Here is a 17,788-nt window from a genome sequence, read left to right on the forward strand (position 1 = left end):
AAACAGCTGCGGGCAGATCATTTCAAACGGACGGCTGACGGTTATCTCCTGTCCAAACACCAGCAACCTGAAGTACTTCCTCTGCCAAATACTCAGGGCGTGAAATAACTCATATAGAATAAAAAATTAATCTGGGGGGCAAAAAGGAAATGATGAAGGTCTGAGAGTGCCAGACTGCAGTGTGTGGTATACGCCAGCAGGGAGTGCTGTTATGCAGAACTAAGATGCTTCACAATATGTTCAAACTTCAGTGACTTTTCAGCCTCAGCAAGGCAACATCCAATGCAATAATAAACAACAGCATTAAATATTGCGCTTTAACAGCTCCATAAACAAATCCAAACAAACTGAATCAAAGCCATAGCTAATAGATTAAGACGAAAAAATACAAAGAGGACCAGTTAGTTCAGTAAGCACTTCGCAGAATTAGTGAGGTCTGTCCACAAATCCATAGGGTATACATGTAAGTGCATACTGTCTGTGTAAAGTATTAGCAGGTATGGACTCCAGAGTATAAACAAGCACAGACTTAATAAAGTGCAAGTGAGTAGTAAATCCATAGAGTACCGATGAGTGTTAATTCTGGACTCTGTTTAAACACAGATTTAATGGATGATTGTTGATGACGTACAGTAAAGGGGAAATAAGTATTCGGACAGATTATATACTTCCAGTGCAAGTATTCATTGTAAATATATAAAATATACTCATTGATATTTGACTTTGTATTTATTTTAAACTAATTAAACAGTAGTCTAACAACATGAGCCGCAAAGCTGTCGTTGGCATTTAGAGCTTCGAGTCATTAGGCTATAGTAAATGAAACAAGATTACTGTAGCACTGTAGCTCAGTTTTGGTCCATTCATCTTGGCAAATTGTCTTCAATTCCCCAAGGTCACAATGGTTCTCTTTTTGCAACTTTTCTCAAGTGACTGCTGGCTTCTCTCTTTACAGTATTTTTTTTTTTTATATAAAACTAATACTGTGAAATCTTTCATGATGCACCTACCCAGGGAATCATTCATATCAAGACACTGCTGCTAAAATAAAATCACGTTACAAATAACATATCCTTTGTTACTTCTATTTACAGTATGTGTACAAAGTCAAAAGGAATTATATATGGAAAGTTAAAGTTGATCTATACATGAAGTATATTAAATAATAAGTGTTCACATCTTTTAATAATTTCCATTACTCTCTGGCAAGCATTGTGTATATTTGATAAATAGAGGAGAGAGAGAGAGAGAGAGAGAGAGAGAGAGAGAGAGAGAGAGAGAGAGAGAGAGAGAGAGAGAGAAAGAGAGAGAGAGAGAGAGAGAGAGCGAGAGAGAGAGAGCGAGAGAGAGAGAGATTGATGTCTGCGGCAATTTACTGCACTGATGACTAACTCTAGAGAAGAAGAATGTCAATGCTTTATTATTAATAGGGGCACAAGACTCAGTCTGCCTGCTACACACAAGCCACTTGGATAAATAGAGGTCTAACACCGTAGTCAGCAGTTCTGCTCAGCATAGCGGCGTGCAGTGAGATCTCTGCCCTGTCGAGAACAGAGGAGAGCGGAGTGACGCTCCTGCTCACTAAAATCTATTTACTATTCATAAACGTATTTTACATAACCCACAAGTCTCCACCCAAAATATTAGCGATATATGGATAAAAATACTGCTGATTGAAGGGGATCAAAGTGTAATGTTTCATTATGAGGAGTTGTTCAGTATTTTTCTTACGGATCCTACAGTAGTGTAACTACTCAGAGTGTACAGGTTAAAAAGGGGGACACTGAGAGGGACTGAGGGTCAGAATGGGATATAAAACAGATGACAGCAGTACACATAATTAAATTAAGTACTCATTCACTATCTGACTTCGTGCCATAAATGTTGCAGGAGAACAAACAGACTATCTTGTGTGAGCATTTTAATGAGTTCTTGGAGAAAACCGATGAGATGTTCAAAAAAAAATAAAGGTGAAAAGATGAAATGTTCAAGCATTCCTGGATGCTAAGAGTGATGGAGATCAATTAAATCAACCCAGAGCTGTGTGGAGGTCTATATGTACGAGCTTTAAACATTGGTGTATGAGCTGCAACACATGTTGAGAGAGTTCTGTAAATAGTTACATCTGTAAAATCCTGTGCATGCTGTAACCTCCAGCTCCTGCTCTGGTCCTAATTAGTTTTTTACACTCTTGTACTTTTTGCTAAATTTTGAGACACTTTCTGACTGATACATGTTGAAAAAGTTGGGAAGCATCAGTCAGAAAGTGTCTCAAAATTGAGCAAACCTGGAATACAGGTGTTCCTAATAAAGTGGTCAGTAACCACATGTGTACATGGCTCTACCAGTGTGTAGTCAGCAACGATCAAGTTTTATGTGGTGCCCATACTTGTCAGAAGAGCCCCATCTTGTTCCTGCACTACATTACTCACCCCCAAATGAGATGTGTGAAAAAAATCAGGCCATACGAGTGCTCCAATATGCATGTGTGATCTTTGCTCTCTGAAACATTCAGCAGCCAGATACACTTAAACCCATACCCCATCAATCAATCAAACACACACACATGCACACGCGCACTTAGCCACCCCAATAATGTGCCAATTATAGCACACCACCAGCCATTGCCTAATGCAAACGATCACTTGTCACAAGGTGCAAAGCTACCAGCCGTGTTCAGCAGAATTAGAGAAAAAGACATCTGCTGCAGCACCGATGAGGTGGCGATGGGCCACAAATAGACTTCATTGACAAAGTTATACGCGCCGCTTGGAACAGAATGATCGAGCCATAACGAGAACTTCACTAACATGACTTATCTCAAATTGAATTAAGCAGAAATAGAACAAATCTCCCCGAGTAGCTGTCCATAGCTGGTTGAAGACAATCTGTACCTTAAAGCTGTTTTTCAGCCGTGTAATTGAATCTGTGTGTGTGCGTGTGCATGTGTGTGTGTTATGTCGAGACTGAGGCCCTGCTCCCTCCCCGATCTCTATCAGCTCCTATGTTTCCTGCTAGTCTACACCCAGCAGGCAAGCACCATGTGGTACATGTGCTACTTAATAATAACTCCATCCTCCTAATCTCCTAAGTGTTTTTAATCCTTGCTGCTCCCCCTATTTTTATCTCATTTAGAAGAGTGGGGTTGATTAATTCACTCTTGTCAAACTAATGGTATGTACAGTAACTGTCTGACACAATTACAGATTAACACCTACTCTGACTGAATATAGACACACACACACACGAAGTTGTGCCTACACACTATACAAGCATGAGTGCACAAACACACACACACCCAATTTGAATATGCGTGCTTAGTTAAAAAAAAAAAGGGGGGGGGGGGGAAACCGCAGGATGTTATTGGTTAAAAGAGTGATTTATAATACAGGCTGTGAAGACATGCTTCTACAGACATATATTATAAACCTTAGTACTTTGGTGAAAGGGAACACCTGCAGGCATTAGACCACTTTGCGTACAAATTACTTAGGAATTGTAATGAAATATGATATTATAAGAAATCAGAAATTCTAATGGTGGTTTTTATTTTTTGCAGAACAATTTATTTGGTTTATCTTTTACTTTACACCAGTTTTAAACACTCATTCCACCATTCTCTTAATGTTAAATGTTATCGTATTATATTTCTATTATACATATTTTTTTATTTTAATTAATTAGATAGATATAACAACACTACTACTAACAGCTTTTACTACAAAAATGATCATGTATTAGACCAAGTGCATTAGAATAAACCTGTTATTATTTAATGCCTTGCATTTGTCACTACTGTCAGAGCTGCAGGTATAGAAAATGAATCAAAGCGACATAAGTCAAAGTCCACAGTGCTGCTGAATAATACATGGCAGTTTACCACTATTTAATTTTAACAATGTCAGTTATCATTACATTCTGGCTTAAAGTAAATCTGATGGTGTGTAATGTTTCAATATTCACTTAGAAATAATTCTGTATAATATGCTTATATGTTTGCTCACTTAAAACACCATACTACAGTTATCCATTCTGCTAAATACTTAAATCGATGAAGGTCTGAAATTATCTCGGTAAATAAAAGCCCCTAACGATACGTTTTACAAAATATAATAATAACGTTGAAATGTGAAGCGGCTACTTAGTACATAACGTACTACTTAGACTCGCACAAAATAACACAGGTTAATCAACAGCATTTTTTACAGCTTTTTTTTTCCATGCCTGCTGATGCCTGAAAGTTCTAAAAAAATATATATATATTCAAACAGGACAATAAAACATAAGTAGCTATAATCAACCTTTTCTGTGATAAATGGGTTGTGAGCAAAACTCTCAATAGAAACCACAGAGGCAATGGCCTCTGAGACTCAAAGGTATCATTTATGCAAAAATATTACCTTCCTAAAAGGTGTTTTTCTGTCAGGAGGATTAATAAGCAAACGGTTTATTAGACAAAATTATTAAAAAAACGATTTATTAGACTAGACTATTAAAGAGGAAGCAACTTCAGGAAAAACAAATGAAATATCAGTGTTAATCATTCACATATCGGTCAAAAGAGGAGCCAGTGTTTAGGTCCGTGAAGGTTAGACCCATGACAAGGAAGAAAGAGAGAAAGGGAGTGATGTCAAATGGGGGGTAAAAATGCTCAGAATTTTCTCTCACATTTTACGTAAATTCTAATCATTTAAATAAAGCTTCTTCCCTTAGAGTGTTGAATGTCACAATGTTTAGCTTGAATGATGGACTTTTAAACTAAATAGAATCTCAGAGAGACTCCACAGCAAATGCGTACGTAGAGACACTCCTGATGTCCTTGAATGCATAGGGAACTCACTTTTATGGCATTAAAGTTTAAAGTTTCCATTATGAATTTAAATACTCTATTAGTGCTGTCAGACCATATCAGCTCCAGTCAAATGGATGAGAATAATAGTTCAAAGTCTGGCCTCTAAAAATGATTTTACTCCTTATAATTCTAATAATTCTAATCATTCTAATACTAATACTAATAACTACTACTACTACTACTACTACTATTAATAATAATAATAATATTGTGATATTCAGTTAAATATACAGCTACATAGGCTTTATTAATGAATTGTTCTTCTTATTATTTTTATAGTCCCCTAACAGTCTAACAAACAAAATAATTTAACCCCAACATCAGAATTTCTACAAAACACAGAGCTGGTTTTCAGGAAAAGGCCTTATAGTCCTTAGTGCAAGAGCTAACATACGAGAGTCTCAGCTCTTCAGGAACAGATCTGGCTGCGTGTCAAAGCCGGACATGGGTCTCCACTTGTGCCAAACGAATTAAACAATGACTGCTTTGTTTTTAATTCCCAGCCTGCGGTCAGTACACACTTCACTCGACGCTAAATAGACATTTGGCATCTGCAAAAGTGAATAATTGACCAACGGCAAAACTTTCCACTAATTACAGTTTTGAAATAGTTTAAAATTACATTTTGTTATTTTTAAATATTTTTATTTTTAATTTCGACTCATGTAAATGTAACATGTAGAAATGCAAAGAGAAAATAATGAAGCCCTTGTGTCTCTCATCTGAGTGCAATTAAACTGATTATATTCTCCTTAAAACACTTAAAACTGACCAGAGCTCATTTCTGGAAATTTCCATGATATAATCACCTCAGTCACCTCCTGCATGGCTGCCGGGTTTATCAATAGATACAGAGACATGTTAATATCTGTTACATTATGTAACAGCAGCTATCATGTGCTGCCCATGTATCTGGCTACATACTTTATAGCGAGATTGTCATCCTGTAAACCCCAAAAAAGACCCCACGTGTTATTTAGGTCCCATACCAATGCTAGTGTCTGATGTGTTACAAAGCCACCAATCGGGGTAATGATACAAACAGGGAGGGATTCTAGTGAGAGGTAAAGCAGGCAATAAACTTCAGAGTGTAAATCTAGAGGCAACATTGATACCAGAGAACCAACAGATTGATAAGCAGTTACTACATACTTGTATGTGGTCCAAAGGGTCAAAGGTATATCTAGTTAATCGTTTTTTAATGCATTCTTCATAAATGAGAGCATGCAAAATTCCTACCCACATCGCATATAATGCCTAATATTTAGAGTAATATTACTTACGTGAAAATCCTTTCGTATTTGTTAATTACTCTGATCAGCGCTGAAAGTCAAAGGTCATTAGGTTTTTAATGCTGAGTGAGGGCGTGGAAGTGACGACAAAGCTGACCTAAATGTGAGCGCCGTGTAATCGAAGAAAGCCTCCTCAGATCAGTAGCCCCCCGATGTTCTAGCAGGGGTTTATTTTGAGAAGGTGCTGACCGGGTCAAAGACAGGCTTGTTATGTGGGTCACCAAGGAAAGAGAAGTAGGACGAGAGACTATTGGGACTATATGAGTGGTGTCAGACAAGGAAAACAAGAAGTGAATGTTTGACCTTCTAGCGGCCCGCAGGAGTTCAGCAATCTTAAATCGAAATCCGCCTCAGTCGAATGTCACTCAAGTCTGGCAATAAGACGAGTGATCATCCAGCTTAGCCTTCCTCTAATTTAAAGAAAGCAAAAGAATAAGAAGCAGGATTTAAGCCTGAAAGATGTATACAAATGGAATTTGTTTAATTAAGCACACACTGTGAAATTCGCAGCACTTTTTTTCTAAATAGACATCAAACATATTCCAGAGGATTTGTCTAATTAAGTGTCCTTGAGCTGTGCAGCTTCCTATACACCTTAACTCCTCACATCAAACAGCCAATCAGAGGGCAGATCCTGAGGGCTCAGCCAGTCAGAATCGTTATTATAGACTTCTAATGATGCTGACCTTTCAGAAATGACCCAGGATTTTGGTAATGAGATACACAAATCACAGCAGAGACCCCCTGCAGTGGAAAGAGAAGCAACACGGTATATGATAGCAAAAGTTATAGGATTAAAAGAAAAACAAGCCAATTTCAGGATGTAAGATGTGTCTCTGGCATGGCAATGATAATCTTATGACACTGGTATTAAACAGAGTAATGGATAAAGACAAGACTGAGTTTTATTCTGTTCTGTTTCTGCACTTTTTGCTGCTTTTTGTAGATTTCTAATTTAATAAGATAAATAAAATCTAAAACGATCAGAAAAAGCTACTTATTGGAATCAAGATCAGTGATTTTATCAGATTAGATCAGAATATTGCAAGTGTTGTGACATTTCTACTAAACCACACTGACATTTCTGCTGTGTGTGTGTAGGATGAGCAGCTGCTGTTAGTGTGACAGCTGTGTGTACCCACACACCTGTGACTTCAGGGGCAGGTAGGGTCCTTCATGCTGAGTGCGGTGGCATCATGTTAGTAAACTACACACTCCACTTAATTAAACACGGTTATCAAGATAAATAATCTGAGCAACACTAAAGCAGCGCCAGTGATCATCTCGCACCACATGACATGACAACTCATCATCATGTGTCACAGATAAAGAAGGTGACTAAGACTAAATGAAGGCTGCTCAGGGGGAAAATGTATGACTGGGGCTTTATGTGCAGGGGTCTAGTTCTTAATCTTTAAGCAGCCAAAAGCACAATTTTCTTAAAACACAGTAACCGTAAAATTTTATAAATAAATAAATACTACTACTAATAATAATAATAGTGGTAAAAACAACAATAATAAATAATTATATAATTGTCAATAATTTATTGAATTATAACATAATAAAAACAAACAAACAAACAAACAAACCAATGAATGAATGAATCTTCCATTGTAGGCTAACCCAGGCAATATCCCTTCCCCAAACATAAATAAATGTGTTACATTTAAATGAAAATAGTTCAAAATACTTCATTATCAAATTGTAAACCTTCAATCATTAACCAAAATTGTCATTCATGTTTATGTACATTTAAAAAGAGGTCATTAAGAGCTTGCATTTTGACTAAAAACTAAAAATTTAGATACATTTGATTTTCTCTTATGTAGTTGAAGTCTTCTCTCTCTCTCTCTCTCTCTCTCTCTCTCTCTCTCTCTCTCTCTCTCTCTCTCTCTCTCTCTCTCTCTCTCTCTCTCTCTCTCTCTCTCTCTCTCTCTCTCTCTCTCTCTCTCTCTCTCTCTCTATCTAAATCATCTAGGTCCTAGGATATGAAAAAAAAGCCCAAATCAACAGCCTCCTGCCTTTCTTGCTTCCTGACTCTTCTCTATTAATTCCCTTATGTTCATTACCTTCTCTCTATGCTCAACTAATATCTCCAACACCAATTGACCTATCACTGTATTAAAATTGTATTAAAATACTCTTCATGCCTACTGTAGACATATAAATGTCCAAATATCCAATGTTCACACAACAAATAGTTCTAAGCCTTATATGGTTCACTCCAGTATGAAGATGACTTGTGGTGCCACATTGCTGTGTTTCTTTATTAGTTCCATTTGACATTCATTTATTATCATAAGTAACGATTGCTAATTTATAACTTCTACATTTCGAATCGGTCCAAATGCAAGACAAGGTCTTTATATCCAGAATCTACACCTGTCCTTTACTTTATATGCCCCACTGGGAGCAGAGCAGAAATCTACAGACAAAATGCACTTTTTTCTATTCAACAATGTTAATTAGCTTTCTTAATACATAACAATGCTTTCTGCAATGTGGTATTTAATTTGGGTTTAATAAAAACACAGTCCTTGATGAGCTGTTCCCTTATGACTGGTCTGCAAATGTTTGTACCAGTTTGAGCATAAAATCCTTGAATTAGAGAGACTCAAGCAGACTCAAGGGTCTGTTCAGAACCACACACAGCAGTAAGAGTGTGTGTATGGATACTACCATAAGAGTCTCTGTGGAGTACAAATAGGTGGATTTCAAGTACTTATATGGCTCTTTAAGATATCCTTCAAGCAAATACATGGCCTCTGTTTATTTGTGATGTTAAATCACTGCTTTAATAAGAGTTCATCCAAGCTGTATAAAAAAAGGATTCCTCAAGGTGACTCACTGCAAACCCCGTAATATTGTGAAAGATTATTATACGATATTTTAGTTAGAATCGTGCATATTTTCAACAAGTGGTCAGACTGCAGTAATCTGACTGGATTGTTTTTTTAATCCTGAAAAAGATATTCTTGAAAAGATCTGAAACAATACAGAAATAACAGCTTGGGGTAAAACACCTTTCATATTCCAAACTAATTTTCTGTACTGCTTATCGTACAGTACACAGAGTTACAGGGAGCCAATCCAAAAGGACTCAGGGCACAAGGTGAGAGAATCCTTTTGCAGACCCTCCAAGACCCTGACCAATCCCTTCAAATATGAAGTAAACTTATTTAAGTATATATCTTATATATAGTGGAGCCATTCATTTTGTGTTGTAACCAAGTATACCGATGCATTACGATATTGCAACAAAGGGACTCCTGCAAGTAACAACCCCCTAACCATCTGGGGTTGAAAGCAAAACCAGCTCAGGTAATACATATTTCCTGATGCTATGACTGGCAAACCTCTCTCAGTCCCTAGCACTCTATAAAATATTGGATATCTAACTGCCCAATCTATTTCTATTTTCCTGTTTTCCTTGTCAGAAATGACTGTCTTTACTTTAAGGCACTTTGAACAAAATGTCTTGTCTCAACATAGTGAAATAAATATGTTTGCTTTATTTTGTTCTTGGTTTTCAGTGGTATGAACAGATCATTCCTACCTTCTGAGCTCCCATGGCTCCTGCTCCATAAGGTGCCATGCTGGGAGGAGGATCGGTGATGTAGGTCTTCTTTGGGGCAGGAGGCTGATAGCTCTGATTGTGTGGGAGTACAGCATGATGGCTTGGCTCAGCTCTCCAAGTGTTCTGGCCTCCTGGGGCTGGAGCTCCATAGTGTGGCTCATGGTACCCTCCAGCTGGGGAGAAAGTTGGCTGTGGAGGACCATAGGCAAAGTCAGGGCCTCGAGGTTGGGCGTGTATATACTGCCCTTGCGCATATGTGGCTCGGCCAGGCTGCTGCTGCTGCTGCTGAGGGCCAGGTTGAGCTGCTCGAGCCTGTACACTGAACGTGGGCTGGCTGGGGGTAGAGGCCGTGCTGTAGGAAGCAGGAACTGGCTGCTGAGGCCGTGAGGAAGGAGATGGAGAGGAGGCTGGAGCAGCAGATGGAGGTGCCTGAGGCTTGGGAGTGGATTTCTTGGTCGCAGTCAGAGGTGGTTGGGTGGGGATCACCATGCGTTTGTAGCCTGTAACAGGAGCGTTGGGGCTTGTCACCGGTAGGGTGGCAGAATTCTGTGCAAAGAAAGCAATGGGATTAGGTCTGAATTAACCTTTAAGCAAAATTAATCACTAATTAACCATTATATACCATACACACGTGTAAGACCTGACCATCACATCCATATGTAGGCCTTCATACTAGGCCTTTTAGAATGTCTTCATATGGAATAGCATTGGAGTCCCAAGCCTGTTCAAGCATGACAATGACCAGGTTTAAAAACAGGGTTTGCCCTGACGTCAACACCACTGAACATGTTTGGGATGCACTAGAAGTCTAAGTGTGTGCCGGGCCTCCTAGTGTGTGCCTGAACTCACTAAAGCTCTTGTGGCAGAATGAGCACTAAAGTCTCACCAGCCATGTACCAAAATCTTGTAGAAAGCCTTCCCAAAAAGGTGAAGCTTATTATAACAGGAAAGAGAGACTTAAAGAAAAAAGGATGTTCAATAAACACATATGGGTGTGATTGGTCAGGTGTCTAGTTATCTGTCTAATATAATGGGGTTTTATAGCCACCTGGTTTCACAAAAATTTTGAGTTAAAAATCTTTTTTAAAAACTGCACTACAAAATAAAAAGGCTCAGGAATTATTAGTTGTTCATCAAGAGTTATATTCCTCTCATTTCTGTTTTAGTGAAATATTTCATTCGTTCATTTATTCATTGTAAGACCTAAGCTGTCCTGCTCTGAGTCACTATGGCATGAATGCTCGGTGTGAGGCAGAAATGCTTTTTCTAGAAGGTAAGAGGAAAGCAAAAAAGCTAATGGAATCCCACACAGACACAAAGAAAGGGTAAATATCCTCACACAGACAGTAACCTAAACTCAGACGTTGTAAGACAGCAGTGCTACCTGTTGTTCCATTGTCCTGCCTAGCTTGTACTCTTTGAGTCTATGAAAAATAAACATATAAAATACTGGAATATCAATATCTGGAATTTCCCTCAGATGGGTTGGTAAATGAATAAGAAAATAAAATGCACCAAGCAACTAAAATTACACAGTTGGATGAATTCCGCTTCAACTGCTGACTTTCAGGAAGCAGAAATGATCAAGATTCAGGAATTTCACCTTCTGAAATGAATGTGAAAAAAAAAATAAGCGTATTTGCTTTCAGTGATTTTTTGCCTCATGGTCTTTTTTGCACTTTAAAAACAGTTGCCAAACATTTATTAAAAAACCCATTTTCTTTTTTGACAAACTGAATGCAAATATAGCTTTTGTTTTAAATGAAATCTGAAATGCCCATCAGTTACAACACTGAAACATCTTCCTGAAGAGTTTTTCCCATGGATATATTGATTTATTTTGTACAAGATTTTTGTCATCCTGGGTTAAATCTCATGACCTTACGGTGAACATCCGACTCTGTAACAGCTATAAAATCCCTGCAAGCTGTAGATCAGACATGCTTGTATGTGACCGTGCATAACAAGAAGAGCAGCACTAACATGAAGAGGGATCCTCGAGAACATCAGGGCGCAGACACACACAACTCAACTATGATATGATTTATTCAGCCTGAGGCTTACAGTGCAAGTAATTATCCAGCCCGTCCAGCAGCTATCCATCTTCTGGACAAGTGCATCAGCCATGAGCCTGGCCTGCCTGGGGAACATCCAATCATAAAGTACAGCTAATAAAACACAAGGCAGAAGGCCAGGGCTGTTTTGGTAAAGGAAGAAAGAGCAGTGATGGGCGACCTGACACTTGTGCTGACGTTAGCTGCCTGCACGGGATAACGGACTAAATCAGAGAGATTTGTGCACTTGGACTTCCTCAGCAGTGGACTTGAGCTGAATCAGAGAGAGTGCTGCAGTTCAGCCGAATTAATAAGAACACTTCTTTCTTCGTGCTTCTGGGAAGGATAATAACAATTTGCCATTTTGGCAGTCATCAACAAGACAAATAGCCTTGATGATCAGTGACAGAATTTTTGTTATAAGAGGAAGGTTTGATGCATTGTTTGAAGGTATGACAAAGTTTCAGGTTCTATTTTTGTTCATTTTCAGCATTTGTCTGACTCCTCACATCTATAGTAGATGCAACTAACCAGTTAAATAAAGACTGCTGGGACTGAGCTCTAATTTTATGATGAAACATTGAGTAATACATCCTGTGATAGTATCGTAGCCTTGAGCACTTTTTCATGTTTTATTTGAGGACATCTATAGAGAAAATGTGCTGGTTAATATGGTTTTTTTTATCATTTAGTCAAGCTCTCCATACAGATGATCAGCATAATCAGTTTGGTTATGCAGGAAGAAGCAATGTTGCATCATTCATGCTAGATGGCTGGCATGCTAAATGTTATTTGCTGAGCAAAGTGGGTTAGGTGCATCTGAGCAGTTTCAGATGGAAAAGATTTCTCTCAACCATTGTTTAAAGGCTACAAACAAGTTCGGCCTTTAACGTGACTTGAGAAAAGACCTGTGATTAATAACATGACAAGCCAAGGAAAAAAAAACCCTTATGACTACACTACAGCCCCTTTGGTGGTGCTTTGCTAATTTAGTACACTGAGCTATCTAAAGGCTAAATACATCAGACCCTTTAATATCCAATATTCAGAATAGCAAATCAAAATCTAATAGGAGTGCTGTTCTGGTGTCAAACTTTCTAATGACCTACAAACTGACTGTCATTAACCTACGCTATTCTTTTTAGGTTACTGCCTACAGACACAGAAAAAGAAATCAATTACTGTCTTTATCTCTTGATGAGAATAAAGCCGTAGGCTGCAGAAATGAAAAAGAACACCTCTGTGACCTTTTATGACTGTTTGCAGTGCTGTTCTGACATAGGGCAAGGTTTCAAAACTAAGTGTAAACCCCATGGTTTCAACCCTCTCTCTTCTGGTTCATTAAATTCAGCATTCGACTGAGGATCAGTGTTTACTTCACTCAGTTTCTCAGAAGAGGTGCACACAGCCTCAGCATCGGCTTCACCACATAGTTCATAGAGGTTTCGACTTTACAGCTACAGGGAAAGGCTTTAATATGTTCAATAAGACATGCTGAGCTTTTTGGAGAACGGTCTCTCCCACGCAGTGATCAAAGTTGTTTTTTTTTTTTTACTTTTAATATATTTTGATTGTTTAGTAAAGTTGGTCCCAATTTTTTATTGTGTATCTATTAAATGTACAGTTCCACATAAACTACACAAGCAACCATAATGTACTATATCTACTGAAGATATTACACTGTTACAAATAATACAATAAATATAGTGGCCTGCAAAAGTATTCACCCCCTTGAACATATTGCAGTGCTACAGTACAATCTGAAAATCTGTAGTTCATTGGGATTATTTGTCATGACTATATTAAAAATTTATATTTTATTTTATATTTTTATTTTTTATTTTAAATATTATATTTTGCAATATTTTTTACTCATTTCTGCCTGTTGCTGCAACCAGTTACCCAATCATGTGATTAGTTGAATGGAGTTCATGCAAGTACAGTGCCTTGTAAAAGTATTCAACCCCTTAAAAGTCATCAGGTTCGTCTGGATTATACACGGCAGTTACACAGATTGCTCCAGACAGCATTTTTATTGCAAACCAACATGGTCTTAAAGCAAACATTCAAAGTCAATATGCAATATTTATCAGCAAATCAAAAAAAGGGGAACATTAGAGGTTGGATAAAAATACTGACATGAAGTATATGTGTTTTATATATATATATATATACAGTGTGTGTGTGTGTGTGTGTGTGTGTGTGTGTGTGTGTGTGTGTGTATATATATAAGTATATATATATATATATATATATATATATATATATACACATATACACACACACACACACACACACACACACACACACAAAAGAATTAATGGGAAAAAACTCATATACATAAATGTGTGTATGCATGTGTCTCTTTGTATATATTTTTTTTTTCGGATGAATCCTTTTGCATGCCACTAACAAGTGTTATGTGTGTTATGTGTATAAATTCATACACCATTAAATCGACTAAATCCATTATTGAAAGGGAGAGAATATAACACAGCTGTGACTTTGCCTAAAGGAGGCTGTTCTCTGCAATCAGTGACTGGGTGAGGAGAGCGTTGTCAGCCGAGAAGAGTGCAAGAAGTTTGAGAAGTCAGAGAAGTGCATTTCAGTCCAAAGTTGTTAGAAGTCGTAAGTAAAAATGATTCAAGGGAGGGCAATACTTCTTTAAGCAAGAGTATTTTTTTAAAGCAACAGTATCTTGACTTTTTTCATGTAATACAAACGTATTCACCTTAATCGGTATACTTAACACACGTCTGTGCTTTTACAGCTCTCAAGATTACTTCTAGTTAAGTATTGTTACTAAACAGTACAATCATCCAAACACAATTATATTATTATTGCCTGTGTAATTGAGATGGAACAACACTGACCAAAAGATAAAGTCAAAACAAATGAATTCACGCATTTATAAGGAACGTGTAGACTGCGTACACTTACACATCTGAATCCGACAGAGCGATACAAAAAGTCTCTCTGAAAGATTACATGGTTTAATATCACTTCTATTGAACTAATTAGCTCAGAAGAAATATCTGTCTGCATGCATACTGTCTGTGTTTAAAAAAAAATTATGAACATGCCCTCCAGGAACCGAAATGATTCAATTTAAATGTTTCATGCTTTTTTTTAATGCTGCAGATTATTATTTTATCTATAAAAACAGTGAGAAATGCAAATAGAGCCCTAAAATAATTACATTGTCATGGTAGATTTTACACTCGCTAGATGTGAGGAAAGAGAATCAGACATTTTATTCAGTAATGATACCACAGGTAGGATACAATCAGAGCAAACCATCAAGAGTCAAAGTTTATAGTGCAGTTGGGGAAAAATGTTGTAGTCTGGTCATTTTAAAATTTATTATTTTATTTATGAATTTTAATTATAAGTTTACAGGCATCAAAACATGTTAGATTTCCACTTTGAAAACACTAAAGTTACTGTATTTAGGAATAAAATGCTTGAGTTTGATGATGATTATCAGTTACTTTTAAATGGCTTTTGATGGTCCACAAAAGCAGGATGTTTGCATGTGTTTGAAACTTGAACCTCAAGCTATCACCGGAATATATCTGTGTCAGATGTATGCAGGAGAAAGCGCTACACTGATATGCTCTATGCCTACAGATTTTCTGTCCATTGTGCTATGTTGCATTATATTATCCGTTACACAGGTTCAGGTCTGTGGGTTTTAGTGAGCAGGATGCAGAAATCCAGGCGTGCACCAGCTTTATTTATATAACCATACAGATACAGCACATGCTTACGGTTTCCAAAAGAGAAACCATACAGGAAACATTACACACCACAGAACAACCATAAACATATACTGCTGTGTTGAAGCGTCTATGTCAAGTGTGTCTCCAAAACTTGGTTTTTACCCCAAGTAATCCACTGATATATGCAATGGCTCTCAAATCTAATTGAGACACCAGGCACACCGTTATGCAATGACTAGAATATTGAGAGCTTTTCCCAACTTCCGTGTTGGGCATTTTGCTTTCTTTCAATATGGCTGTTTTTAAAAAAAGAAAAACTCACGAACAAGAACCTCAGCACTTATAAGAAAGTGAGACTTAAAAGTCACTATTAGCAAACACCTTCAGTTTCCCCCCCCAAAACTGACTTTTGCAAACAAATTGAGTGTGAAATTTTTCTGAGGCTTTGTAAAAAAAAAGGCTTTTTTGACACATTAGAGCAGATTAGGAAAGCCCATGCAGGGCTCCAGGGCCTGGCTAAATCTGTACACTTTGCATTTCAAACCTGAGGGGAATCAGAAGTCGTACTTTTTCAGCATGAGGGGTAGCCCCTCCACTCCACAGCTTTTTCTCTCTCCTTTATATGCAACTCTACAACTAGTTAAAGATGGTGAACTTCCCCTCCTAACTTCACTGGGTCTGGTATGGTCACACTGAGAGTGATTGGATTTTTTGCGTGCATTTGCAATCCCTCATTATGCTTTGCTGCTGTGCCAATGACTAACAGGAAGTGAGACACAATAACTGTCTGAGTGGGTCTGCCGCAGTCGTGCACTAAAGCCCAACCAGGCATAAAGTAATGGGTCTATCTTCTGCTACACCCATTAAACCTCTCTTCTCTTCAATCTCCAGCTCTGCTTCATATCAGCATTTAAAAATAGGCTGAGATAAGGTACATTAAATATGATTTAAGATGTCTGCCTTAAAACGGACCTCCAGCTGTTTTGAACTTTTGCACATTTGCAGATAAAGAGCATTTCACGGCTGCAGAGAAATCCTTTGCTTTGACTTCATTTCTTTTTTATTCCTTTTCTTTTTCCTAAGTCATGTATAGTTCCCACCAAAATATCGTAACGGCAAGGCCCATTCTAAAGTTTATGCTGCACAATGAAGACATTTTGGTTTGAGATCAAAAGATAAATATGAGAGACAAGAGGTCCAAATTTTAGCGGTTTGTTTCCTGATATTTCTAAAAAGGTATTGGAACAAAGTTCTAAAAATACACTGAAGTAAGTAACACTTAATATTTGGTAACACCTGCCTTGCTTATAATAACCGAATCAAGGTCCCCCGAAGGTCCCCCATGGTTATAGTTCAGTGGAAACTTAAGCAGCGATCACTGTGCTTTGACCTCAACCTCCAAATCTGGGATATGTGAAGAAAGAATCTCAATGTCCTGCAATGTATATGAATAAAAAAAAAAGGCTTCTATTTTATTTAAAAAAAAATAATATTATTGGTATGAGCAGATGGCAGCAGTTCATAGGTTCAAATGAAATGCGGAAATTGGGCATAAACATAGGTCCAAACAGAACATCAGATCATCAGGATGTAGCGGTGTGTCAGGTGTTTGTTGTGAATCTAAAAGCCCTAACTTTTCCCTCCCATCAGCACATCACTGCATAGACCCTGATATTTTCTAGCTCTGGCTGCAAACAGCAAAACAAAAGTGTGAATCTGTAGCATATCAACTAATGTTCTATCGATTACCAACTTATATGTAACACATAGAAAAACGTCATGCATTCTGAGCCACAATGTGTTCAGGTGCATTGGACCTTTATTCACAGATGAGATTTGTCTAAATTGTGATAAACTTAATAACCCGCTCGAATCACACTCGACTCTTTTACATTCATATCACAGGTCACTGCTCTCCGCTCTAAACGTGATTTGCCCGAGTGCTCGAAAAATAAGAGCAAATGAATCAAAACTTGAAAAGCCCAGGCCTGTCTACGAGGTAAAACACAGAGTGGGGATGAAATTGAGGGTTTGGCATTAAGGACACTTTGATGTGCTCATCCGAAGAATGGTGGTTAGCTCTGAATCTGTCGTCATATTCTCTCTCCAATAAAGGGCCTCCTTTGAATCGGATAAGCAGAGCAGTGGCGTCATGGCGAGGCTATAATTGTGACTGAAACACATATGGCTGCAATCATGACACTGTCCATCAAAGCCATTCTTTTTCCAAAGACCATCATAAAGATGATTGGAGTGGGAGTTGTTTTCTTTTCAACGTCTAAAGTAAA

At 37.8% G+C, this 17,788-nt stretch overlaps 1 protein-coding gene across 9 annotated transcripts in view; it reads right to left on the minus strand.

Moving 5' to 3' along the window:
• Positions 1–17,788, minus strand: part of LOC113642945 (LIM domain containing preferred translocation partner in lipoma) — a 194,911-nt gene that overhangs the window by 43,183 nt on the left and 133,940 nt on the right. For all 9 annotated transcript variants that reach the window (XM_027146784.2, XM_047813124.1, XM_027146778.2 and 6 more), the window contains one exon: positions 9,704–10,270. In XM_027146784.2, coding sequence (XP_027002585.1) covers positions 9,704–10,270 — 567 coding nt within the window. The remainder of the gene's footprint in view (positions 1–9,703; positions 10,271–17,788) is intronic.

The sequence above is a fragment of the Tachysurus fulvidraco genome, chromosome 5 (assembly GCF_022655615.1).
Source record: "Tachysurus fulvidraco isolate hzauxx_2018 chromosome 5, HZAU_PFXX_2.0, whole genome shotgun sequence".
Taxonomy (NCBI): Eukaryota; Metazoa; Chordata; class Actinopteri; order Siluriformes; family Bagridae; genus Tachysurus; species Tachysurus fulvidraco.